The sequence below is a fragment of the Sturnira hondurensis genome, unplaced genomic scaffold, assembly GCF_014824575.4.
Source record: "Sturnira hondurensis isolate 20B ecotype Veracruz unplaced genomic scaffold, ASM1482457v3 Scaffold0001872, whole genome shotgun sequence".
In the NCBI taxonomy this organism is placed as follows: domain Eukaryota; kingdom Metazoa; phylum Chordata; class Mammalia; order Chiroptera; family Phyllostomidae; genus Sturnira; species Sturnira hondurensis.
Genome location: NW_028074503.1, coordinates 38,877,407 through 38,903,614, shown reverse-complemented (window position 1 = coordinate 38,903,614; position 26,208 = coordinate 38,877,407). Strand labels below are relative to the sequence as shown.

The following is a 26,208-nucleotide window of genomic DNA, read 5'->3' as shown; positions in this document are numbered from 1 at the left end:
CAGGCCCAGGCGGATGCCAGCAGCACAGCCAGTAACTGTGTGTCCCTGTAATTATCACTTGGAACTAGGCTGCACCAGCATACACGGAACCAGTGTCAACCTGTGTTCATTACAATTACCCACGATCAATAACAGCCCCAATTAAAACGGCAAGCAGTGACATTCTCTACAAAATATCTCCCACAGCCAATTCCCATGCCCCTCAGTTTTGAAGTAGGAATGCCCTTCCCACCAGACTCTCTATTTCCTCCCTTCCCTGACTACCCAGAGTCCAGAAAACTGGCCGGAAGTCGGACCGGTGAAAAAGAATCTGCGGAAAGCAGAGGCGAGGCCAGCACGCAGCTCCTGGCCTCCGGCCCATAGCCTGGCCTCTGGCCCATCCAGAACACACCACCATCCCGGCTGAGTGCCTCCGAAGCCTGCCTGGAATGCACAGCCCTGGAGATCCTCCTCGTCCACTAGCCCTCACAGCAAACACTACAGATCTGCCGGAATCTTTTCTGAATCGGCCAACAAGACTCGGACATATCTTTGCCCGAGCTTTCTCCACCCACCTGCATGGGTGTGTCTCTGACCTCCGTGACCCTGAAGACTACCGGCACTGGCAGGCACTGATGCTCATGGGAGCTTCTGCAATGTTTTGTAAATCTTGCACTTCACCCCCTTCAGCCAATTCCACTCCGGGAACCTCCTGCAGTGTTCTTGATGTGCCAGGCCGTCCCATACTTCACTACTCTTGCTCTTTGGTTCCCTCTATTACAAATGCCCGAACCTGCCTTGCGAATGTCTCCTCATCCTTCACAGCCCAACTCAATCATGACCCCTCCGTGAGCCTTTCCCAGCGCTCCTGAGCAGACAAGGAGCCCCAGACCACCACCCCCACTTCTGCTCCTGGGGTCTGTGCCTTTGATGTCCGCCTCCCCCACATGGAGCATGTGACCACAGGGCCCTTGCATCACCTGGGCACTGGGCCGCAGAGGGTCTCTGGAGAATCTGCCAGACAGCAAAGGCATGACTACGTGAGTCCGTGGTAACGCACCCCCCTTCCTGCACTTGCAGCACCTCCTGTCACTCTACCGTCCTCCGGAGAGCAGAGGGCCCGCACAAACAGAGGAAGAAAGAGGAAGGAGGAAAGGGAAGACAGGCCAGCAATTTTTTAAAAATCACACAACAGGCAAAGGAAAGCAGGAGAGTGGCTACCCGCCTGCACTCCGCTGCAGGGACTGGCAGGGCTAGAGAGTCCTGAGAGGCCACAATACAATGTCAAAGTCACTGCGAAACCATCTTACAAGTAAAGCAAAAATGCCTGAAGCCGCTGAGATGGAAAGATGGTGGAGAGGCCAATGTTCTCAACTACAACACCAAGGAGTGACCGTGTGTATCTAGTTTCTGCTGGGCTGCAGGTCGGCCGTACTCACTGCCTTGGGATGAACCTATAACCCACTTCCCCCAGCAAGAATTCGCGGAAGCGCTGCCACAAGGACAGGGCGCCACCGTGGCGGGGAAGCTGCCTCCTTTTGCCCGCCGGACAGGCTGGGGCAAACGTCCTTCTGTCTCTTCCCCATTGGCCTACACTGACCCCAGCCCTCTCCCAGACACACACCACCGTCCACTGGGAAACAGCCGGGAACCACAACTGACCATGTTCTCCACTTTAACACTGTAGCTAAGACAGCTCCTAGATTTTCAAATCACAAAGTGATCTGTATGTAAAAACATAAACCAACCTCCACTCACTGAACTGTATTTCAAGGACTTTAACAGTAGAGGAATAAACCAACAATTACTTTGTTTGTTTTGCTAATTTTGTATTCCTCCCTGACAGGAAGGAAGACAGCAGTAATCATTATGTGGCATTTTAAAAATTTTGAACTAAACACAAAAATATATCATTAAACAAAGAGCATTAAAATATTATATAGATAACATATGTAGTACACTCTTATTAAAAGCGTACTTTTAATGTTAATTCAGATGTTTTATAAAAATGAGAGATGCTGTGCTTCATATTGGTATAATTCATGCCACAATATAAAACACAGCTTTTCTATCTATATCTCTTTAACCAAAACAACCAGCTGAACCAAATACTTATTTTATTTGGATACATCTGTAGATATGATGGGTGTTAATTAATTGTTCAGCTAAAAACGCAATTCCATGGTGCTTTTAATGATTTAGGTATACACAGCTTTAGTTCTCAGAGCAGACTAAAAATAGTGATTTTAATTTATTCCTGCTGCCTACAATTACCCACAACCATGTATTTTTAAATATTTCCAGCCTATAAAAATTACTAATTTTTGCCACTTGTGTTTATCTGCATTTAGACTTTGATTTGGATAAATTGAGCTCTCAAGTGTTCCCTGCTTTATGAAACTCTGCGTGTTGTACACTTCAACACAAATAAATGACTGGCACCATTAGAGGTTTAAATAATGTGATGCGTTTCACGCTCAGCCTGAAGCTGGATTCCAATGAAGTTGCTAATGCACGTAATGATTAAGTGTAACTCAAATACTAACTGTGTTGTTGAAAACATGACAGGCAATAATTTGGTCTATTATATTCTGCCATTTAATTGCCTAGTACAGACATTCTCTGACACGTTATGAAGCAATGATTTACAATTATTCAAGCTGCAAAGGTCAGAAAGTGACATTATAATCATCTACATAGAGATCCCCTCTAATGCACAAAAACTAGGTAATGCCACACATGCAAAAAAATAGAGAGTTTTACTGCATTAGTAACTTTCTATTTCAGGTTTCTTAAACAAGCTGAGAATAAACAATTCATAGGCATATTAATACACAATAGAAAACGTCTAGAATCTCTTCATGAACCTGGAGGTGACAGATTTAGAAAATGTCCTTATTCTCTCCTGATTACATAAATTCTACTCAACTATTTAACTTTATGCACAAGACTGAAGACTAGACATAGGAAAGGAACATAATCCCTAAGCCATGCATACGAGAGTCCTTGTGAATAATGCACACAAAGTTAGGTGTATTTCCTAGGTTTATTAAAATCACAGGCTACTTAATAGTTTTCTACTAACTCCTATTTTTTAGTAACTAGTAATGGAAAAATAAACCAGTAACTCAGGTTGATCAATTTTACTCCTTTCATCCTACTGAAAAGATAATAAAATCTTCCCTTCTTGAGGCACTTCTTTCAGTTATACCAACATGTTTAATTTTTAACCACTCAAGTTAAATAAATGATCAACACATAAAGAACTGGGAAAAATAATAAAATTATTTAAAACAAGTCTAATATGAGAAAAGTGAAACACAGAGATACAAATAAGAGAGACTGAATAACAGAATATTAAAGTAAATCACTGCACAAGCAATGTTTTCAAAGCGCATAAATCTGAGCCAAGCCAGAAAACGAGCAGCCGGGGACTGCCGGGAGCCAGGCAGCCAGGGAGACCGAGCAAAGCGAGGCAGGAGCAGCCCCAACAACAGGTGTCAGGAGCACACAGAAACCAGGGGGTAGGTCAGTGAACAGGAAGGCAGACGTGGACGACCATTACTGCTGCATAACTAAGTCCCTCTCTAAAAACACGTTTAACCTCAAGGTCACGGTCTGTACAGCGGGGAAAATAAACATGAGATAAACAATCTCATGAAAGTACAGAGATCAACAAAAAAATCAATATAATAAGGTGTACACTAAACCAGAACAATGTATAAAAACTGTTTATTAGGGCTATTATATGTATACTATTATGCATACACAGATAGTATTAAATAAATTTAAACAAATTTAACAAAACTTATCTATAATGAGTTTTTGGGAGCCAATGATTTTTCAAGGTCTTGACTACCGAAAAAAACAAAGGCAAAGATCATGGACTTGGTGAAAATGAATTTAACCTGTTTCTAAATATACATCCCACACAAAATTATTAACTTGTATCTAGGAATGCTTTCCATTCTTTGTTATTTTCTCCCCACTCCCTCAGATGTAAGATTAAGAAACTGTGCTGTTCAAAAACTGCTCCTTCTAAAAGTGAAAGTAAAATTAAGGGCTTGTGAATGAAGTTATGCATCACACGTCCTTACAACAGGAAGTGCGAAGCAATCCGTTTCTGAGACTTTGACCATGCCGTGACACGCAAACCTGGACAAACAAAACTGCCATCCTGAACTCCGGATCTGGCTGCCTCGTAGGAACTACACATCGAAGACATTCAGCTTCTCTTGTCAAACTAGCTTAAATCCACAATGTGCCCTAACTAAGATATGCTGATAGGAGAAAAATTATCTAAGAATTCCACTTCAAGATTCAAAGAAAATCACTATAGGTTCAAAACCTGAAATAAAAGTTCGAAAGACAGCTTTTGTTACGGGAGCAGCAAGTGCACGACCCCCCGAGCAGCCTCAGGGGAGAGCGGCAGCTGTACATCTGACAGGCACCTGCAGTCTTCGCACAGAGACACACGAGACACGAGAGCAAGGCAATCACAAGTGACCTGAAACACCAGTGTTGGCCTCAAGTCAACAAAATGCACTCTTTGTTGTTGCCTCCAATTTCACCACAAAGTATTAGGGTTTGTTTGTTTTTTTCACAAGAAAAGCAGTGGTTACTAAAAAATATAGTAGAATATTGTAAGCATTTCATTCTTAAAATGTGCCTGCCCCACTATTTTTATGTATTATTATGCAATCACAACTATTTGAAAAACAGCGCAATTCTTACACCTCAAACAATGAAGAGGCTATCGATAAAGTTCTGAAAGACAGAGACTGAGAGACTAACTACTGCAGAAAAGAAAACAGTGCAAGCCCTTCTGTTCGTGACAAAACTGAGTGTTAATGTTCCTGAAAGGTCAGTTCACCTTTGAAAGTGTGCTTTTTTAGAAAGTAAAATCTATAGCAATTAAAGCTAATGAAGAAATGCAGCATGCGCTGCTTATGTTCAGGAACTAACAGGCCCACTGAGCACCTCCACGACTGTTCAGCCAGCAATGACGATGAACTGACGTTGTCAGCGATGCCACTGTACCAGTGCTCCCTCCCGCCTCCAACATGAGAGCCACTCCGCGCACGTTTCACTGTCTTTCCTTTAATGCTCCACCTGCACACTGCCCTACCCCCTGGAAACCCAGGTACCACCTACGGCACTTTCTCTGTAACACTGAAGGGTCTCTAACTCCCTAGGGTTCTAGTTCACCCACATCGATCAAGAGGCGTGTTCTATTCAGTGTGCTGCAATTCCTCAGAACATTTAGCTGCACTGTGAAAACATTTACCCTGTAAAAATTACTGTTGTGTGACTTTTAAATCAAATTTCATTTTTAAAAAGTTAAGAGATCTATCATTTTGTAGTCAAAAAAGTGATGATGCCCATGATTCTAAGAGATACAATTCTGGAATCTAGGAGCTTTTCCTAGGCACACACATGCACGCAGACCTCTGTAACAGCAGTTCCAAACTCAATGTGTCTCCGTGCATCTGCGGTGCTTCACTTGGGAGTCAAACAGAAACCACTAATGCAACGTCTCAGTGGTACGTGGTAAGCACTCGGCTAAGCAAAGTGTGCATTGTTCAAATTACACAATCAAAGCCAGTCAATCACATATTGTTTCTGGTCCTGCACATGTCAGAAACTGTTCTCTGAAAGCGTTTCTTCTTTCCCTTTCCAGTGTCTGGGTACCCCTCACAAAATGAATGGAAATGGAATTCTAATAACCAAATATGCAAAAATTGTTCATTTCACAGACAGGAGGAATAAACTGCTTATTGTCATCTAATGGCAAATTTCCACTGAAGCCAGGGCCTTTCTCTTTCCTATAACTCATATGGTAAAAACAGTAAATGGTGTATCTTTTTAAATTCCAAGACCCAGAGCAATTAAAACGGACCACTTGGCACTCAGCCCTGGCAGCTAAAATCAGCGGCAAGGAGACCCCTTCTCCCACTGACCCTCAGGGGCAAGGAGACCCCTTCTCCCACTGACCCTCAGGGGCTCTAGGGCCAAGTTTCGTCTTTATTTCCTTCAGCTGCAAGTCACTGAACCATCAAGTCTGCCAATGAATAAATCACAGACTGGGGCTGATAAAACTGTTTGCAAAGTTATTTGTAAAACTCTTTAAGGGTCAAAAAACACCATCGCATCCTGGGAGGAAGTGTACCGTCCAACAAAAACCAGAAGGTGTTTCTGACATAAAAGATATTTCTATTTACATGGCAGTGCCGCGCAGAGACACCATCTAATAAAAAAAATAAACCTAATATACCATGAGCACACTGCGCAATTTCATTGAACCTAAAGTATTCTGTGAATTAGCCACGAGAACTGCTGGTTTCTCGGGTTTCACATACAGTGTTCTTATGTGCTGCACATATTAGTTACTTCCTATAGCATGAAAACATTAAAATATATTTTTATCAGAAGTAGAATATTAAGATTCGGCTCTGAATGTCCTATGATATACCATAGATGTCATGGCGTTTTAAAACCTTTTAAGACATCTCAGTACTTCCTATTTAATGCAGCACATTTGAGTGACAATTAAAGATTGTGAATGATCCCCTAGAGGAAAGAGCCATTAACTAAAAAAGGAAAACAAGTTCTGAAACAAAGTTACACAAAACATACATTCTACACTGCATTTTTACAAGCTTCATCCCTGCAATAATCAGTAAGCAGCTGCCTGAAATTAAATCTTTTTCTCCTTTTTTCCTTACAGAATACGTCCAGTGGATCCAGAGACCATTAATGTGATGACAATTAAAGCAGCAAAAGGGAAAAAAACATACATATACACTCCTAAAGCTACATTATGTATTTTTTATGTCTGTAAATGGAATTTCCAGTTCTCTCTGGCAATGTGAATGAACATCCTATAATTTAGTCAATTTACAGATTACAGGTTCAAATTGACCTTGTAGCCCATAAAATTGCTCATCTTCAGCACAGGATGAGAAGTGGGGGAGAGTGTCATAACTGTAGTTAAGGAATTTACCATCACAATGGGAAGGGGGCTCCGCATGCATAATTTTGGCCCATCTTCCTCCTACCCGTTTTGAATTCTGAAACAATGGATACCCTGCACATGCTTCCTGGCTCGCGCGGCGGGGACGGCTTCAATTCACTCACCCACACACATGACACTTGTACTCCCTCATCCCAAGGTGCCTTTTGACGTGGTTTCTGGCATCGCCGAGCTGAGCTGTTGCAAAACGGCAGATCTTGCACTTGAACGGTTTCGATCCTAAGTAGATTTAACACAAAACACGATTTGAATTTGAATAACACAGTACCCATAGTTTAAGAAGAGGCTTAGTTCCTAAGTCATACTTTTAATCTAATTACAAATTCCTGTGCCCAAAATGAAACACTTGGATTCCTTTCTAACTTGAAAAGACCTGCATTCCATAATTATTCCACCAAAAAGATTCTGTTTCAGTGAGTGCTCCTAACTTTCAATCGCATTTCTAAGATTTAAAATCAATGGTGATACAGCTGAGCAGTACTAAGTAGATGAGATGAGCTAAATAATTTTAAATATTTTCCTTAAAATTCACAAAAATTTCTTTTACAGGCACTCCACATTTCAAAGTGGAACACTTTAAAAACATAAATGCACACAGGGTAGCTGATATTTTCTACGTGTATCTATCATCAAATAAATAAACTTCTTAGTGGCCACCTCCTCATTTCTTCATATTTCTGCAGCTTAAAATTTATTAACATTAATAACAGGATTTTACATTTTTGACATTTATTCCAAATGATTCGCTACGCTACTATTTTAACAGTGTACAATATAAAAATATGTACAGTGCGTAAAGTACTTGTTTTTACGGTCATTTTATAGTCAAAAAATCTGCTGATTCTCCGTACCAGAAGTACTAACATTTGGTTATTTCCTAAAGAAATAAAATTAATCTATACTCACTGAGAAACCAAAATTACTTCAGAGTCAACAAACTTAACATCAGTAAGAGTAACCTGGAGTAACAGCTACCGGATCACCAGCACACACATTCGTGAGAAGCTGCACTTCGGAAGGCGCAACATGTACACACCAGCTTCTGATTTTCTAACCACTACATCTCCAAGTCAGTCAAAATCACAAAAATCACAGCTTGCAGTCAGCACAATATGTTTCCAGATTTTTCGTATCATGTTCAGTCCCTATTTGGTGAAATACCTCTTCTAACACAGACAGAATATGAAATATGTGAACTTGAATAAATATACAAAAAGAGCTCAAACAAAAAAAATTGCAATAAATCACATTTGATCAATGAACCTCTGTGCTGTGTGCCCTTGGAAAAAAATCCTCCAAGAATACTTTGTTGAAATTGAAGCACTCAGTAAAAAATTTTAGAGTCTTAAATTTCAATTTAATTCCCAAAAGCTGACAAAAAAAGTGAAGCATTTAATTTTAATCTTCTAACAGAAATAAAAAAGTCAACAGTACTAAGCACGGGCAGACAAGGTTGAATATTTCACAGTTCAATGACAATGAAGCCAGATCTCTTAATACTTCCATCTCTGTTAGGAGTAGATGTAAAATATATTTAGCACCCGAATGGTTATATCTAGTCAGCTTTATGCCTGAATGTCAAAAGTAGGTTGAGACTGCAGCTCACAGCAATCACATTCTATCCATCACATTAGAAACTACAGTTTATCTAAATGATTCTGGTAAAACGAAGCCTATCACCACTTTGAAACACTTCATCTCCACAGAGACCTCTACAAAGGGGCTTACAGAAGATGGGAGTGAGGAGAACCGGTGTAGTCCTACTCTGAATTAAAATGCATTCAGGACAATAAGGTAATTAGGACATTATCAAGTAATGGCAACACCAGGACTGCAGACAAAGAAGATCAAGCTCTCTCAGCTCTGGGAGCACCCTCTGGTGCCAGGACTTAGAACACCTGTCTGGCAGACTGAGGGCCTTACCTGGCCTGCCCGGGCGCTGTGCGAGCACATGGGCCCCCAGGGACCAGGCAGCAGCCCTTGTGTCCTCGGTGGCCCAGGCGGCTCCTCAGGTCCCAGGGGTCACTGCCAGGGTGCTGATGGCACGGGCGTGAGCTATCGAGTTGTCAGCTTTCCTGCAGCCCCGTCAAAGGCCCCAGGACCCAGAGCAGACTGCGTTCCCGGCTCCTTTCTGTGCCATGAACATTCCAACACAAGGGGACCAGAGGGGACACTTTTCCGTGTAAATATACATAAATACATACATGCCCCCTTCTTCCTAACACAGTTTCCATTTTCAAGCTTGTTAAGCAAGCATCACGTTTATAAGGCACATTTTATAAAACCACATAATTCTAAATGTGTTTTTAAGGGGCACTGTGATTACGATAAACGGTCAACATTGTCTTACACAGTTCTGTTGCTCGGGACAGCAGGGTCCTCAGCAGGTGTGTTTCCTTCTCATCTGGACTGGGAGGTGTTTCGAAAGGGAAAAGAAAGAGGCTCTCGAGCTTTCTGGCTCCTGACGTCACCAAGACCCCGAAGCTTTAAAAACAAAGCCTTCGCTCGGACCTGCCTGCGCAGTCACTGCTGCCTGTCACGTGAAAGTGGATGTGATGTTCACATCAAAAAACTATCGAAACTTAAGGTCCTAAAGGATAAAGCCAGAGGTATCTAGCCCATCACCTAATGCCTGCCAACCACAGCCTGAATTCTACTGGGTTGGCTAAAGAGTTGGTTTGGTTTTCCCTGTGGGACAGCTCTAGTAGCGCTTAGTTATCTTTCACTTCATCTGAAACAGTTTTGTTAGTTAGTGTACCTGACAGCTGTCAGATCACCATGCATTTAAAAAAACTTATCAAAAGTCGTGAATTTTTGTGCAGCCATTTTAATATTGAAGATCAAAGAAGATACTTAACGTTTTTGCCATGTTTTATTGTTTCAAGAAAGGTATGAACACAATGGAAATGCCATAAAAAAGGTTTGTGCAGGGTACGGAGAAGGTACTGTAACTGACTGTGTCAAAACTGGTTTGCAAAGTTTCTTGATACTATGGTCATTCTGGCCAAATCATTCTTTGCTGTGGGGCTGCCTGATGCACTGGAAATGTTTAGCAGCACCCCTGGCTTGCACCCACTAGAAAAGCCAGTCATACCTGGAGAGAGCCAACATAAAATACCTAACTCAATAAAGTTATTGATGAAAATGAAAAATGTGTCTTTTATTTTACGGAAAAATGCAACGGACTTTTGGACCAACCCAACATAATCCTCCTTAAACACTGACACTTCATTCACTCATTCATTCATCCAACAAACAGCACTGACAGCCCATCATGTTTGGGCACAGGGATGAAGCAGCAACAAGAGCCAACTACGTGCAGGGCAAAGTAAAGCCCGCATTCTCACTCTGCTCACAGGCTACAGACTGACTCTCCTAAGCCATCTCTTCTCAAGCTGATCTGGCTTCTAAAAACTGGCAAAGAGTCAGTTACAAACACCAGCAGCCCTAACCGGGGAGTTTTTCAGTGAAGTAACTCAACTCACTCTCCTGCACACGAACACTGTCAAACAGCACCAATGACCAGTGAGCTCTGAACACGAAATGAAGGGCTTCAGATGGTCTTCTAGCCCGGAGGCATCTCCCACGCTCCACGGAATCAAAGCTCTAGCCGACAGAACCCCTCGGGGGAGAGGCACAGGGTCCTCATTCTGCGTGAATGGAGGGAAAGGGGACCTACACTGTCTGCTCCCACCAGTGACACACACAGCAGGACACTCGCAGATGCTTTTTCCCTGCAATTCTTGATGACCAAAACTCATTTATTTCTTACAGTGCAGCTTTCACGGTTCTAAGGATGGGAAGAAAAGGTTACATAAAACATATAGTAAATCACAAAGTATGAAAACAGGGATTGGAAGAGTAAGCCCTTTTCCAGTTAACCATTAATAACAGTCCCTGCATCACTATTTCATGGACAGAAGCGACGTATCAGGAAAGCAATTCATCCTAAGATGCGCCAAGAAACAAACTTGGAGTGACAACCTGGAGGGCAACTGCCCCAGAAAAATGACTTTCGAGACTGGAACGGCAGACTGGCATTGTGGGGCTTCAGAACACAGCAAAATGAGCTTGCTGATAAGCCCAACACGGCATGTTAAAAAGTACGCTAACTTTTACTAAATGTTACAATCAATGATGTAACTTATATAAGTAGGGTTACTTTGTCACATATTGATAGTTACTTCACTTTCACATCCACATTAACTTGATTTTAAATGCAATTAATACATATAGTCAAGGAAGACTAATGGACTACATTCTGCACTTAACCTGGTGGACATTTTCAAATGGCACAAGTGACCAGTGCAAGCCTATTTTGCATTGTAAACGACTAAATAAATCTTAATGGATTAAGAATGATCAGCTATCAACACACAAGGGAAATTAAGTGCTGAAATGCCCACATTGATTATTTTAAATTATTAGCCTTACTCTGTTCTTGAATTTGTATGCTTTTAGTGAGCTTTAACACATTTACAAGACTTATTGACTATAATTACAAGAGAATTCAAGTAATGGACACATCAATTATAAGCAACATGTCTTGACCAGACAGTTGCATAAAGAATTCTAAAAAGAGCTCCATTAGCATCTTCCTCTTAGTTCTACTCAGTTGTATCTGCCTTAAGAGGGCATATTATGAAAATACGTATTTTCTGCACATGTGAACACGCCCCATCTCTAAAACCCGCTGTCTCAGACAGTAAAGCTGCAACAGAGCACCAGCAGACGCTCACGGCACCAGCAGACGCTCACGGCACCGGCAAACAGCCAGCAGGGCCCCACTGCACCGGGAAGCGTTGGGAACGAGAGCACAGAACTGGTGTCTTCCTGGATTAATCTGATGCAGGGTTCCCTGCTACCTTCACCAGTGTAAAACTTCTGTCTATCTTTAATCATCCTAAACTATTACTAATGTTTCATCCTCTTTTGCCTTCTTCCTTGTGACGATGAAAAAGTTTCAAAAACTGCATGATTTTAAAGTATATCTTTAATAATAAGCCATTATTTTAAAGTACAGTAAAATAAACCTTACAGTTTTAATGAAAATATGTTCATTAAAATGTGAATTTATTATTCAAATCCACTTATGAATTCAACCATGGAGACAGAACCTGTCTAAGCAGAGCACAGTGATTTAGAAAAGATGTCTGTTTAAAATAAAGAATGCATGGCAGGTTTACAGAAACAGTGAATTTTTACATAAATTTAGAAGAGTGGCTTATACATTTCCCAGCAAAAATAAAGTTTTTAAAAAAATTTCTACCTAAAATTAAACATGAAGAGGGAACACTGCATGTGCAGAGCCCAGAAACTCGACCAGGCCCCGTCTCCATGAAAACCAAACCCAGAACACACTGACTGCTCTCCATGCCTGAGAGTGGAACACTGTGGCCTGGGGGTGACACTTTTGTACATAAACTATCTGGCAATGAATGTTTTTAAAGCCCCAAAGTTGTAGGAAAATTTTTATTACCTCATTCCTCAAAAGCCATTTAATACATCCTCTGAAATGCAAAGTGTCACTTGATAGACACCTGGGAGAACCAAAGGGTTGGGACTCTGAGCACCTGAAAAGCTCTAAAAGACAGGACGGTACCAAAAGCACCAGAGGGGGTAGAAGACCCTGCTAACATGGGCAGGAGCTAGTGAAACAGCCCGTCTTTGGGACCAGCAAGGCTCCACTGCCCTGAGAGATGTTACGTGTCAACAGTGACACACGGCAGCCGCCCCGGGCACCCCCCGCAGAGCACCAGGGAAGGCCGGCAACAAGCGCGGTGAGGACGGCACCTCTGCTGGGAGGGGTGTCTGGATTTCACCCTGCACGTGCACATCACAGCAAAGCAGGAGCATGCGGCTGCGGCTCACATACCTGTGTGCGTGCGGATGTGTGCCAGGAAGGCCATGGAGTTGCTGCTGCGACACATCTTGCCGCAGTACTTGCAGACGTTGCCCTGGTTCTCCTCCCGCTCGCGGTTGATCTGCTCCGTGTCCTCCACGATGTACTTGTTCACCTCCCGGAGCAGCTCCTCGTGCTGCCCCTTAATGTGCAGGAACAAGCTCTGCTCCGAATCGAAGGGCTCCGTGCACTTGACACACTTGAAGGTGGCCCCGCCCTCCGGGAGCTCTTCCACGCTGGCCTGCTCGTTTCTCAGGTGCCCGGCGCTGGCCAAGTGCTGGTGCAGGTTGCTCTCCGTGTAGAACGACTTTCCGCACAGCAGACAGTGGAAGTGCTTCTCCTTCGTGGGGTGCTTCATGGCTATGTGGACATTCAGGCCACTCAACCCGTCTGCTAAGAAGCCGCAGTCATCACAGCGGATGCGCGTGGACTCACCGAAGGAGCTGCCTTCACACTTCTTCTTTTTTGCACCTGGAGCACAGTCTTTTAAGGGCGACGCGCTGACTCTCCCTTCTGCTGCTACCAGACCGTCTTCGGATGGGTCTATCAGCTCACCATCTTCCGGGTCCTTTATTCTTATTATGGAAGAATCAAACCGGCCAAAACTGTACGTGGCCTGTCCTTTATCGTCAATACTGATGACAGTTTCATAAACACCGTTACTTTCAATGGTGCTGTCAGAAGCTGGGCCATCCTCCTCCAGGACAATCTCAGTTCCTTGTTGAGAATGCATCAGGATGTCCTGACTTTCCATTTGCACAGCTGTCAAATCCACCGAGCTCTGCACGTGGCCAACTCTGTCCTGACCAGGGCTGTCCTGCTTTAGCTGTCCGTCCGTCATTCTCAATACAACAGGAACAGCGCTGTCAGCTGCCCGGGCTCCACCCAGAGCCCTGGGACACCCGTGTTTGCTGAAGGTGCCGCCTGCCTTGTCTCCTCCATTCCCACCATCGCTCTCACAAGGTGCACTTTCGTCCCCAACGTCACTCAATCTTCTGTGGTTGTTCCTCGCTGTCTCATAATTCAAAGCTGAGCCTCCCGAATTTCTGTCTTGAAATCTGCTTGGGGAGCCATGATTAGAGATGTTAAGGGGCACCATCTGCTCCGGGCCCCTAACTCTGTCCTTGGCAAGGGGCTCTCGGAAAGTCTCATCTCCACCGACATCAGGTTCTTCTTCAGTCTCAACTTCCACAGAGCCGGGAACACAGAGCACTTTCGGCACATCTACATTAGGATTCTCATCTAAAATAGAACAATCAGCAGCGTTTCTTGATTTCAGAGTTTCAAGTGGTTGATCTGAAATTATTTGAAATTCTGCAGAATTTTGCTGATGCTGCTCCTCCGGCACAGTGATGTTTTTGGACACTTCTGAGGACCTGGCTCCTACATCAGAAGAGTTCAGGTACAACTGCCTTTTCGTCTTGTGCTTTTCGGTTGCGGCATGCCTGGTCATCTCCCGCTGGGTCACAGCATAGTAACCACATGCCCTGCAATAAAACGCGAACTCTTTCGTGTGCTTCCGTTTCACGTGCAGTTCCAGAGGAGCAGGAGAGTGAGCGCTAAACTCCCAGTGCACACGTTTGTTATCGCCGGTGCCCGTGGCGTCTCTCTGGGAGCACGCCTCCCCCTGCTGCCCCAGGGCCTCTGGCTCTAGAGATGCTTGCCCCTTCTCATCAGCAAGGTGACCACCAGCTTCCCCACCTAGGGAAGGAGGTGCATTTTCGACTCCAGCTTCCATCGGATCGCCATGCTCTTGCCCTGGCTTCTCGGAAGGGGAGGGCTCTGGCGCAGCTGACTTACTAGCGTGTCCGTCCGAACCGGTGTTCCTGCTACGGGCTTCGAGGTCACCGCCTTCGGGGCCAATAACGATGTCTGAACTTCGTTTTCCATTTGCTTCTGATTCTACACGCCCTTTATGTTTCTTGGTGGCACAGTGGCGTTCCATATCGCCCTTAGTTACAGTGTAATACTTACACACTTTGCACAAGTAACTGTACTGGTGACTGTGCTTTCGTCTAATGTGAACGGTCAGGTTTGTGATGCTAGAGGCCAAAAGGCCACAGTGGGAACACGTTCTCGAGATGCTACCTTTCGGTCTCCCTCTCTTGGGAGCAGCGGTCAAAGCCTCGTCGTCTTTGGTGACCACAGCAGACTGTGACTCTGCCTGGGCAGTGGGTGTGCTCGTCTCCAACGAGGAATGCTCCTGCAACTGCGCGCCGTCCACGTGGCCTTCCGCCCTTCCGCCCCCAGAAACGGTAAACTCTTCCTTTTTGTCACCGGTACCTATACAGACCCTTTCGATACATTCTTCAAAGCTTAACCCGATGTTATTCTTCTTAGCATTTTCAAGATGTTTGCTTCTCCTAATGTGCTTCTCCATTCCTTCTTTGCTCAGTGAGTAGAGGTTACACGCTTTACAGAGGAAGTGGTAGTCCTGACCATGCCGGAGCTTTATGTGTCTCGTGAGGACCGTGGAAGACCTGGTTTTATAGAAGCACTTCTTGCACTGGAACTGCGGCTTACTGGGGTGCCGCACTTCACCCCCGGGGCTCGCCCGGGCCCTCGCCGGCTCTTCCTGCGCTGCGCTCCCTGACCTGCTCATAGACCCCTCTGTGCTGTCTGATTCTGAAGCACTCAGAGTCTGTGAAAGGGAATCACTGCCGAATGACTGTGAAGTCTTTGGTTGACCCAACAAGCCAAGATGCTTCTCCGCTGTCTTGCGTTCCTCCACGTCCTTCTCAGACGAGGAGGACAGATCACTGGGAGAGCAAGAAAGACCCGCGCTGTGCTTGTCCTTCGCGTGGTCTCTGAGACAGGTCTCATCTGAGGGGACGAAGGAGCAGCACTGACAGCGGAGGGCAGAGGCAGCTGGCTGAAGCCGGCTACTGTGCACGTGTTCCTCCGTGTCCCGCCTCGGCACACTGGGAAAGTCACGGGTCTGGCAGGGCAGTTTCGCCTCCCTTGCATGACACCTTTGCACGTGGACTTCCAGCTCTGTCCTACCTACAGCAAGCTGACCACAGTCCGTACGTGCACACAAGGTCTGCAGGTCGGAAGCCGCTCTCACCGATGGAGGGCCCGAGGAACACAGGAGGCGGGTGTTTCTCTCGTCCTGCTGTGGCTCCTGGGTTTCTGAGGAAGTCTCGCTCGGACCACGGGCACCGTCGCTCACTTCCACAAGTCTAGGCATGGATTCGGCCTCACCTGTCTTCATCTGTGTTCTGAAGTGTTTCATATATATCCTCAGAGTCTCACTGGTGCCTTTTTTATTAATTCCTAGAAGATTAAACCTTTTCTTGGCCTGGCCTTTTAAGGGGAATGTGCCACTTCGTCGTCGGAAGGTATTAGCCGATGTGAAAGCGCTCCGCTCAGGTCTTGGCCTCGAGGTTGTGCTGACGCCGTGCGCTGTTTGTAAGGCCCTTCTGGTAGATTCCAGCCTGTCTACGAGACCCTGCGAGGTTACTAAGGCCTCTGACTTCTTACTCTGGTTTTCAGGACTTTGAGCTGTACTGAGGGAAGTGACGCGTTCTTCAACAATCTCTCCTCTTTCTAGCGAAGTGTTCCTGGACGGCCTCATCTCAAAGAGAAGCTTGCCGCTGCTACTTCCACTCTGTTTAGAAACGCCTCCTCTGAGGTCTTTAAATTTGCTTCCATCTCTTAGCCTTTTTGAATCACTATTCTTTGCTGCTTGGCTAGAAGCTCTTGGTCTTGTGAGAACACTTTTCGTTCCGATGGTACATGGTTTCTTAGGAAAAGGCTGTTTTGTTAAGATCTGCACAAACCCTCCACGAGCAGCAAGCTTCTGGCGCCGCAGGTGCGTTTTGCCGAGACAGTGTGCCTTCAGAAGGTTCTCTTCCACACCCTGAAAGCCGCACAGATCACAAGAGAAGACTTTTTTCTGCGGCCCATATGTCTGCGTGCCATGCACCGGCAGGGCCGCGCTGCCCTCCGCTCTGTGGTGACAGTGGCAGTGTGCAGCGTCCTCAGGCGGTGGCGCGTGACACGCAGCGCGCGTTTCCGGGTCAGAGCACGAAGAGCACAAACGACCGCACGAGTGGCACCTGGGCCCCGAATCGACGTCTCCAGCGGCACCACCAGCACCGGCCGTCTCTTCTGTGGAGAGAGAAGCATCTGATTCTGGGCCCGGGGAAGGCACTTCCCGCGCAGACGTCTCTCCACAGGCTGCACTCAGAGAGGCCGCGTCCGCTGTGCTGAAGCCGCAGAGAGGGGAGCCGGCCACAGGGACACCTGCGTCTCCCCCCAAGGGGTCGTTCGGGACGGGCGCCTGCACTGTGTCACCCGACGGGACACCCGCTTCTGAGCCCCCACAAGTGCCCTGCTCTTCAGGTCTAAGGGGTTCCGCCTCACCTAACTTCATTCGTTTGGAAGCATGGCTGTCTCCGTCTTCCTCCGAAACGACCCCGTCTGCGGAGTCCGAAAAGGCTCTTTTGCTCATAGAGCTCTCAGAGGAGGCTGTCGTCCCATCAGACACAAGCCCACAGTCCGCCTCGCGGGATGAAGTCTTTCTTGAGTCTCCTGCTTCTTTGTTCACATCTTCATCCTCATCGTTCTCTGGTTTCTTTTCAGCATCCATCATGAACGAAGTGCCACAGCTGCTCCCGTGTTGCAGGTGGCTCGCACAGCACTCAGAACCTGCGAAGAGAACGAGCGTGCGTTAGACCTCTGAGCACAGAGACAGACGCACGCCAACCCAGAAGTCAACGTGAGGCGACACACTGGAATGCAGATACCACAAAACTAGCCTCAGTGAGACTTCCTCTCTGCTGCAGGCAACTCAGCCACACGACCCTTTATGAAAGCTATGAAACTGGACCTGGGGAACAGCACAAAGCCATGCTGTGACCCAGAAAGCAGTACCATGGCATCTTTGATAGAAAAGAGGGTTCTCCCATCCAGCGTGCAAGGGGAACTCCCAAACTTCAACTCCCATTACCAATGCATTTGCATTTACCGCTCTTTTCTCCTGAACGGAGAAACCCTCTTTTCAAATGATGTTTCCGTGAGCCCCCTCTGTAAAGCAGACCACAGCAAAACCTTTGCAAAGCTGGTCAGGCCGTCAGGGTCTCCCCGTGAGGCCTACCCAGCGGGAGACCTGGTTGGTCCCAGAGTAAAAGAAATATATTTAAGGCACTCCATTTGTCCATCATCAGTTTCCTCGTCCAACAGCCGTTCTGTGTTGTCTGAGGTCAATGGCAAAGGGAAGTGTCCATGGTAGAGTAGGAGCAATGATGTAAATTTGGGGGAGAAAAATTTACTGAGTAAAATGCTTTCAAATCAATTACATTGATTTTATTTTTCATTATGCTATTTAATTCAATTAAAACATACCACTTTCTGATTACTTCACACCACAACTGGAATATTCAACCAAATGCCATTTGATTGGATGCTAATAAAAACTAGTCACACAGTATAACCTCAAAGCCAATGATAACTGTCTCAGTTACTTTTCCCATAACAACAAGAAACCAAATGGAGGCCCTCACCTTGACCGCACTGAAAGCAGAGACAGGCAAGCACATATAAGACCTCACACCCAAAGCATAAGCAACAAAAGAAAAAACTGGGTAAATTGAACCTTTTAAAAATAAAAACTTCAAATGACATTATGCTTGAAAGGCCACTACCAAGAAAATGAAAAGACAACGAACAGAATGCAAAAAGCTTTACAAATCATATATGACTTAGTCTAGAAATATACAGAACTCTTACCATTCAATAATAAAAAGACGAACTAATTTTAAAATGAACAAAGGAGCTGAAGATACTTTTCTCTAAACCAGATACGCAAATGGCCGAAAGCCCATGAAAACACAACCTATGCAGTAAGCATTAGAGAAGTGTGAAGAAAACCATGACGCAGAACCACTCCGCACTGGTGAGCGTGGCTGGAACCAGAAAGTCAGATGACAATGAAGGCCAGCCAGAGTGGGGAGCCATCGGAACCCCCACACGGTGCTGGTGAGGACGTCAAAGGGTGATGCCACTTTGGAAAAATGTCTAGCAGCTCCTCAGACGGCTGAGCAAGGAGTCACCAGAGCGCCCATCGGTTTCACTCCTACGTACACACCCAAGAGAATGGGAACTTATGTCCCCACAGAAACTTACACACAGATGTTCATGGCAGTATTACCCGTAACAGCCAGGAAGTGGAAACCACCCAGATGTTCATCAATAGATTAGTGGATAACCCGAATATGATACCCAAACAACGGAATAGTATTCAGCCACCAAAAGAATAAAGTGCCCATACACGCCACAGTATAGATGAGCCTTGAGATCACTGTGCTAAGGAAGAGGAGCCAGTTAAAGACGACCACATAAGACGCTTCTTACAGAAAACGTCCAGCACAGGCAAATCTATAGAGACACGAGAAGGTTGCTGGCTCCCCTGGGGGCGCACAGCAGAAGGGTATGGGGCTTCTTTTCTCAGATGATGAAACTGTCCCAAAATTCATGTGGTGATGGTTTTACATATCTGTGAATATATGTAAACCCATTAAATTGTAGTGGGGTGTTTTTACATTTTTTTTTTCTTTTACTGATTCTTCAGGGAGGAGAACGGAGGGAGAAAGAGAAGAAAAATACCAATGTGAGGGAGAAACATCGACTGGCTGCCTCTCGCACAACTGGGGGCTGAACGAGCCTGAAACCCGGACAGGCACCCTGACTGGGACGCGACTCCGTGACCTTTCAGTTTGCAGGATGACACCCAACCCACTGAGCCACCCCAGCCAGGGCCACTGCACTGTAGGTTAAATGAGTGGGTCGTATGGTAGATAAACATCTCAATACAGTTACTTAAAAGTATATAACCTGTCATATATAATCTACAATACAAAATCATCTTGCATTTGATACTGTGTTGCTCTTATTAAAGAGTGAAAAAGATAAATGCACATACTTTTATTACACACATAAGATAGTCACTTTTTTCAGAATGTATTCCAGAAAATATAAATCATATAAGAGGTTAAGAGATGTTCTGTTTTGATTGGTTTGGTTTTTTTCTTTTGGGGGGGCGGGGGATATCCCTGGCCAAATAAGTTTAGAAATCTCTGGTTTGAACAAAATCCCTTTACCACAGTATTTCTCAGTACATAAGTATTTCCCAAATTAATTTCATTACACAACCCTTTGTTTATAAACAATCCAGAAACTGGTGTTTCGAAGGACCCTTTAGAAAATGCTCTTTTAGAGAAAGCACTGGTTTTGTTATTCAACATTTGTAATGGGAGAGCAAAAGAGGGAAAGAGTGAATGAATGAGTCACATGCCTGGTCCAAAAATTTCACTCAATGCCACTGTGTACCAAGCGTTCTTGGTTATAGATACTGGAATCGCATCAAAAGACAGCATACAATTTACGCCTTACAGTACAAGGGTACAACAGTATTTCTTTAATATCCACAGTCCGTCCAGGATCTCCCTGCCCTCACGGTCACAGAGTCATGGGGACCAGTGAACTCCCCACGCATGGGACCCCTAGAAAAGAAAAACAGACGAACCTGTAGGAAACCACAGGCCTCTCTGCCTCGGGCACCAGAGGGCAGCAGTCCCCAAGAGGTGAGACCTGCCTCATGGGCACCTGGGCGAGGTGTCTCCCTGGATAAGCGACTCAGGCCACAGCACACGGAGGGGCCTCCCAGCAGAGCAGAGGGGCAGCCAGTGGTGGCCGGGCAGGGGAGAGGAGGGGCACAGTGCCCGAAAGAAAAGCATGAAGGTCTGCAGAGGGGTCCAAGGGGGTGTCCCTATCAAGACAGAGAGCACTGCCATCTTCCGGAAAAATGGGCTCACGGCCCTCACTCTTAGTCCTCAGTGCACCCCCTCTTGAGGCAGCCCCACTCCGAACCCTCCACAGGAGGTCAGCTCGCCTGCTACAGAAGCCGGTGGAGACGGACTCAGACACTGCGCCTTTGGGGGCAGGAGGGCCAGGCTGCTTCTGCTCAGCACACGGGCCCTGCTGCGTCATCATCGGTGTGCCATGTGGCTGGGCCATGGCGTGGGCCACAGACATCCGAGCTGCCGCCCTTCTCCTGGCCCGTGCGGCAGAGCCGCGTGCTGCTCATGCCCCTGCACGAGTCCTTCTGAGAACACGCATCTTCTCCTGGGTACGAGTGCCTCAGGGGCTGCTGCCGGGTCACCGGGCAGAGCATCTGGTGAGCTCCACCAGGCCCCGCTGCAAAGTGGCACACAGTGGCCCTACTGTTTCCAGAGCCACCAGCAATGCCAAGAACTCTGAGTGGCCCACATCCTCACCCACCTCGGACGCTGTCAGCCTTTCAGACTGTGGTCACTGCAGTGGAGGAGTGTGGCTTCCCTGCATTTCCCTGATGACCAGTGACGGTGCCCAGTGCTCCGTCCTGTGCTTTGTGAAGTGCTTCAGCCTTTTGCCCACTTTGTGATTGGTTGTTTATTGAGCTGGAGGTGTTGCTTACATATTCTGGATACGATCCTTTGTCAGGTATTTGTTTTACAAACACTTTCTCCCTTTGATTTTGTTATTGCTGTCTTTTGTTAAGCAGAAGTCTTAAGCTCCAATGAGGTCAATCATCTTCCTGTTCCGGTGACCAACGCCTGAACAACGCGTCTGCTTCACTTTCCCTGTCCTGCACTCAGGGTACCCGTCCTCCTGTCCCAAGAGCCCAGGCAGTTCCAAACACGAGGCGCTAGAACAAGCGAATGCCTCACTGTGACATCTCCTAGACAACATGAAGAATTTCTGAGATATACTTCAAAGCAGACCAGGAGAGGGGCCAGTGAGGCTCAGTGCTGACAATGACCAAAGCTGAGTGACAGGGACAGGGACTCGATATATGAGTCTATAGGGTCTTCCAAAGTCTGTACTATTCGTGTTTGAAAATGGCCACAGCAGAAGTCGGATTCAATGTCTCTTAATGCTTGATCTAGACTGGTGTGAATCCTCTTCTTTCTGATGCCGAACGGGCCCACTCTCTCGTACCACTGCAGGCTGGGCTGGAGGCCTGGCTTCGGCACAGCAAGCACAGAACACGCAACCTCAGACTTCAGGGAGACGCGCGGGCATCACGTCTGTTCGGCGTAAATGTTCTCATGGTGATGCCCGACTCATGTGTTTAGAGACAAAAGAATGACAACTACACAAATATACAGAAGCAAAATAACGAAGCCCTTAATTGTCATCTCTAGAATGGCCCCCAGAATTGTAAAAACAGAAGGACAAATGTTTGTCCACTTGTTATTTCCCAACTAATTTTTTAAATTAATGAAATAATTCAACATGTTATTATATGAAGAAAGAACATTCAACACACACACGTCAAGTGCCCACCACGTGAAAGGAACGACGGTGCCACAAACACCCCTCTGCCCTCAGCAGGCTCTCGTTCTGCTGGGGCCGTGGGCAGAGGGGTGGCAACACAGGCCACATCTGATGGCCGCATGTGTGACATGAGCTAAGATCTAAGCACAGATGAGCCAAGGATCAGACCCCCAAGTAGGGCATCTGGCTGAAAGAGCAGAACCATCATTTGAGCTAAACCTTGAGGAAACTAGAACCATGGCTTTCTTTCGCTGAGGGGCAGACAGGAAGGGGTAAACAGTGGAAGAAGGGCGTAGCAAAGCCAGGAAACATGCACGGTGAGCATCGGTGACTGTCGGCCATCCAGGCAGCTCACAGTGACACCACGGACTTTCTACTGCCCGCCACTCAACGCCAGGGCGGGTGGTCAGCCAGGGCCATGCCACACGGGCTCCCAATCAGATGTGGCACTGCGTCAGCACTGTCAGTGAGGAGTCACCAAAACCTAGCTCAGCTTTGGGAAGATTAATTCGTCGGTATGCAGGCCATGGCACAAGGAGGGAAGGTCCAGAAGCAGAAAAGTGTGCAATCTTTGGTGTACAGGACAATGCTCCAACCAACTGAGCCACCTGGCCAGGGCTAGAGAGTGTGCAATCTAAGAGTTTAAGTGAGAAGGCCCAGCACTGGGATGATGTCAGTAAACAGGAGTGCAAAGTGATTCGGCGAGAATCTTAAAGTGGTCCAGAGAAGACCAAACAGAAGTAAGGATGGTTATGTAACGTCATTAAAACCTTCATCAGAAAGGATGTTAGCACAAATGTTAAAAAAAGTTTTTAAAGAATAAGAACAAGTACTGATGGGGATGCGGAAATGGTCTTTTTAAAAGTGGCAATCAGAAATCCCCCAGCGAAACAGTTTAGGGGCTCGTTTTCACTCATTCACTCAGCAAACACTCACTGAGTGCCCACCCTGCTCCTGACGGCCCCTTTAATCCTCCCAGGAACAAGCCGGCCCACAGCACAGGCGGGGACTCTGTGACCCTCAGAGTCCGGAGGCACCTTCACTTTTCTCCCCAGAATTCCTGGCACTAGTAACCAGTGGGGAAAGGAAACAAGTCTCAGATTTCTCCCCACAGCGCAGGTGCAACCATCAGGAGACCCGGTAGGTGTTCAGACTAAGAGACCAAGATACATTTTTAGACCAAGCCTTCAGCCCGGCAATCACCACTGTGCACAGCCTCGCTGCGCCCCAGCAGCTGCCAGACATGCGGGTCCCTGTACAGTGTCTACTATCACCCAAGCTCTCCACTAGCTGCGCCCTGACTGTGAAAAGCAAGGCACACGTCACCGCAGTATCTTCAGCTTTACCTGCAAACGACCTAACCGAGAATCATCGTGAAGAAAAGCCTCCACTCCAACTGAAATAAACAGCTCTTCTATGATTATAAAGAAATAAAAGTAGCAAGAAAGGAACCAAAACATACTTTTTAAGCACAATCGTAAAACACATCAGTGGCAGCCTTCTGATGACACCTGGTGGCCACTTCTCACGGGAAGAAGTTTCTCGCAGCGTTTCGAAGCACTTCAAGAAGCGCCAGACAAGAAGCAATTACCCGTCCACTTCCCACGCCACTGTAACTACTGGGCAGCACACGAGAGGGTCCCTCCTTCTCTTTCCTCCTCCCTGTTCCATTTTTTCCTCCTTACAGTCTCGTCATTTCTCTCACACTCCTTTTCTCTTTTCTAACGAGTACACACTAAGCAAGCTGGCGCCCTCTCCCCCTCCTGCTCCACGCACACACTCACACATGCACACATGCAAACTCTCACACACACACAGACCTATTCTCTCACTAGTATGACAAGGCCACCTACATAAGAAACCACACCCTCTCAGCCCCCACCCCACCTTTCCCCCCTCCCAGAGTCCCCCAAATCAGTGGTACACGCAAACAGTTTGAAGTCAGCACACGCAGGCACCAGGCCAACAGGAAATCACTTCGGGGGACGCCGGTGCACAGCCTGGCAGTGTGCACACACACACGGGTATAAAATCTCTCAGTGGGATTCTGCTCCCCGCGTGGCGTTCACAAAGGCCACAGCTCAGATGACCACACCCGGGGCCGCAGAGCAGGTACCATCCGGAGGCCAGAGCAAGGGTTCTCTTCTTCTGGAAGGGGGCCCGGGGCAGATGAGAAGACCTCCAACCATTCCTACCAGCCATTATGAGCTGTGACTGACAGCTGAGCGAGACAGGAGTCCACGGAAACCCTGGACCACTCAGAGCTGCTGCTTAATCTACCAACCTCAACTGGACCTTGTGCCGAAACCGTCTTCCCACTGTGCCATCACCTGCCTACTTTGGTCAAGTGTTGCCCAGTCCACAGAGTCTGAGAAGGAGAAACTGCGGTGCCAGCTGCCACTCCAACACATCACGGCTCCACCTAAGGGTAAGTACGGGTGCTGGACCCAACGATGTGCTGGACCCAACGGCATCCCCCACCCTACTTACCTCCCATTGGAACATCCATTTGTGACCAATACCACAAAAATCAAGGATCTGAGCCAACAAATTAAAGCACCACTTTTCTGTGAAAGTGAACAGGCTCCGTGACAACCCCATATAACTCCATACCCTGAAACCACGGACTAGATGCGCCAGAGGCAATTTTACCACCATGATGGGTGGATGATACAGCTGTGGCTTATTCTGAGCCTGAAATGTCTTCGTGTTTCCCGAGAAGCCCCCTCGCTTTGGAAGAAGACATGCAGTTTATAGGCCCTGAAACTGCTGAGCAATGGGCCTGGCTCAGAGGCAGCAATAACTGAGTTCCTTTCCAGCTACTGGAAGGAAGGGTCCGAAGGGTTGGCCCGCAATGCCAACGCCCCCAAACCTGATGAGGTGCCCGCACAACGGCCCCACAGACAGACACAGGTCACGGGGCTGCAGCAGCCTCAACGCTCTGGCCACGCAGACTGTGTGACGCCCTCACCTTCCCCAGGAGGACGCATCCAAGCCTTGGCCACTCGGGGCCCTGGCCACAGGACTCTTAGCTGACCAGCTGCCACCTCCAAAGCCCCTCTCACACCATGTGTAGCTTACCCCTGAAAAAGAGGCTCCCCCAGCCCGAGCCCAAGGACGTACTGAAGGCAAGCAGGCTAGATCGACATGTTCCCCAGCCCATCGGTCAAACTGTCACATGGAGGAAAAAAACCCACCCACAGAACAGTACACGGTTTCTACCCCAGCACTTCAAGTTCTACTTCAAAGAACCAATTCAAGTTTACGTACAAGTTAACAATTAGAATGTTTACTTAATGCTTCAGTTAGAGTGAAAACCTTCTCTAAAAACCCATACTAACAGAAGTCAAAACACCGTGACCCCGAAGGAAGAGACAGCCTGTCGCTGCTCCGACTAGCGAGGACCCCGCTCCAGCACTGCCATGACAAGGCATTTGAAACAAGTCATGAGACGATACACTGAAATTAGCTCAGCCTTCTTCCCTATTTCTTAAAAAAAAAAATCTTCTTACACCTCAAGCACTATTTTCCAAATATATTAAGTTGAATCAGTAATAAAGATAATTCCACAACAATCTTGTATCAACAACCTCGGACAAATGTGCCTTATACAGTCGGACAGATTTTACACAAAAAAGTAAAATTTAATATATCTCCTTTCAAAAACTATTTTTAAGTCAATGCTTGTAGAGTTAGTATTTTTTCCATCTAGTTATTTTTAGAGTTAGTATTTCCATCTAATTATTGTAATCTTCTAGAGAATAAAGAGTGCCGGGGCAGGACACCAGCACAGAAGAGGGGAAGCTCGGGGCCACACAGCAGACACGGCAGACCGTGCGCGCGCAGGCCGTGGGAAGAGGCGGTTTTACTGTCAGTGTACCTAATCACAGTGAAATCATCTCTTCCAAGTAAAGGTATTATAATGAATTTTCTTTACAGCTACAGAGAAATGGGATTTGCTATTTCACATCAA

At 46.6% G+C, this 26,208-nt stretch overlaps 1 protein-coding gene across 1 annotated transcript in view; it reads right to left on the bottom strand.

Moving 5' to 3' along the window:
* ZNF407 (zinc finger protein 407) overlaps positions 1-26,208 on the bottom strand; it is a 302,977-nt gene that overhangs the window by 264,692 nt on the left and 12,077 nt on the right. Inside the window, exons 2-3 of the mRNA XM_037035872.1 lie at positions 12,888-17,567; positions 7,117-7,231 (exon numbers count right to left, since the gene is read on the bottom strand). Coding sequence (XP_036891767.1) covers positions 7,117-7,231; positions 12,888-17,511 — 4,739 coding nt within the window. The 5' untranslated portion in view covers positions 17,512-17,567. The remainder of the gene's footprint in view (positions 1-7,116; positions 7,232-12,887; positions 17,568-26,208) is intronic.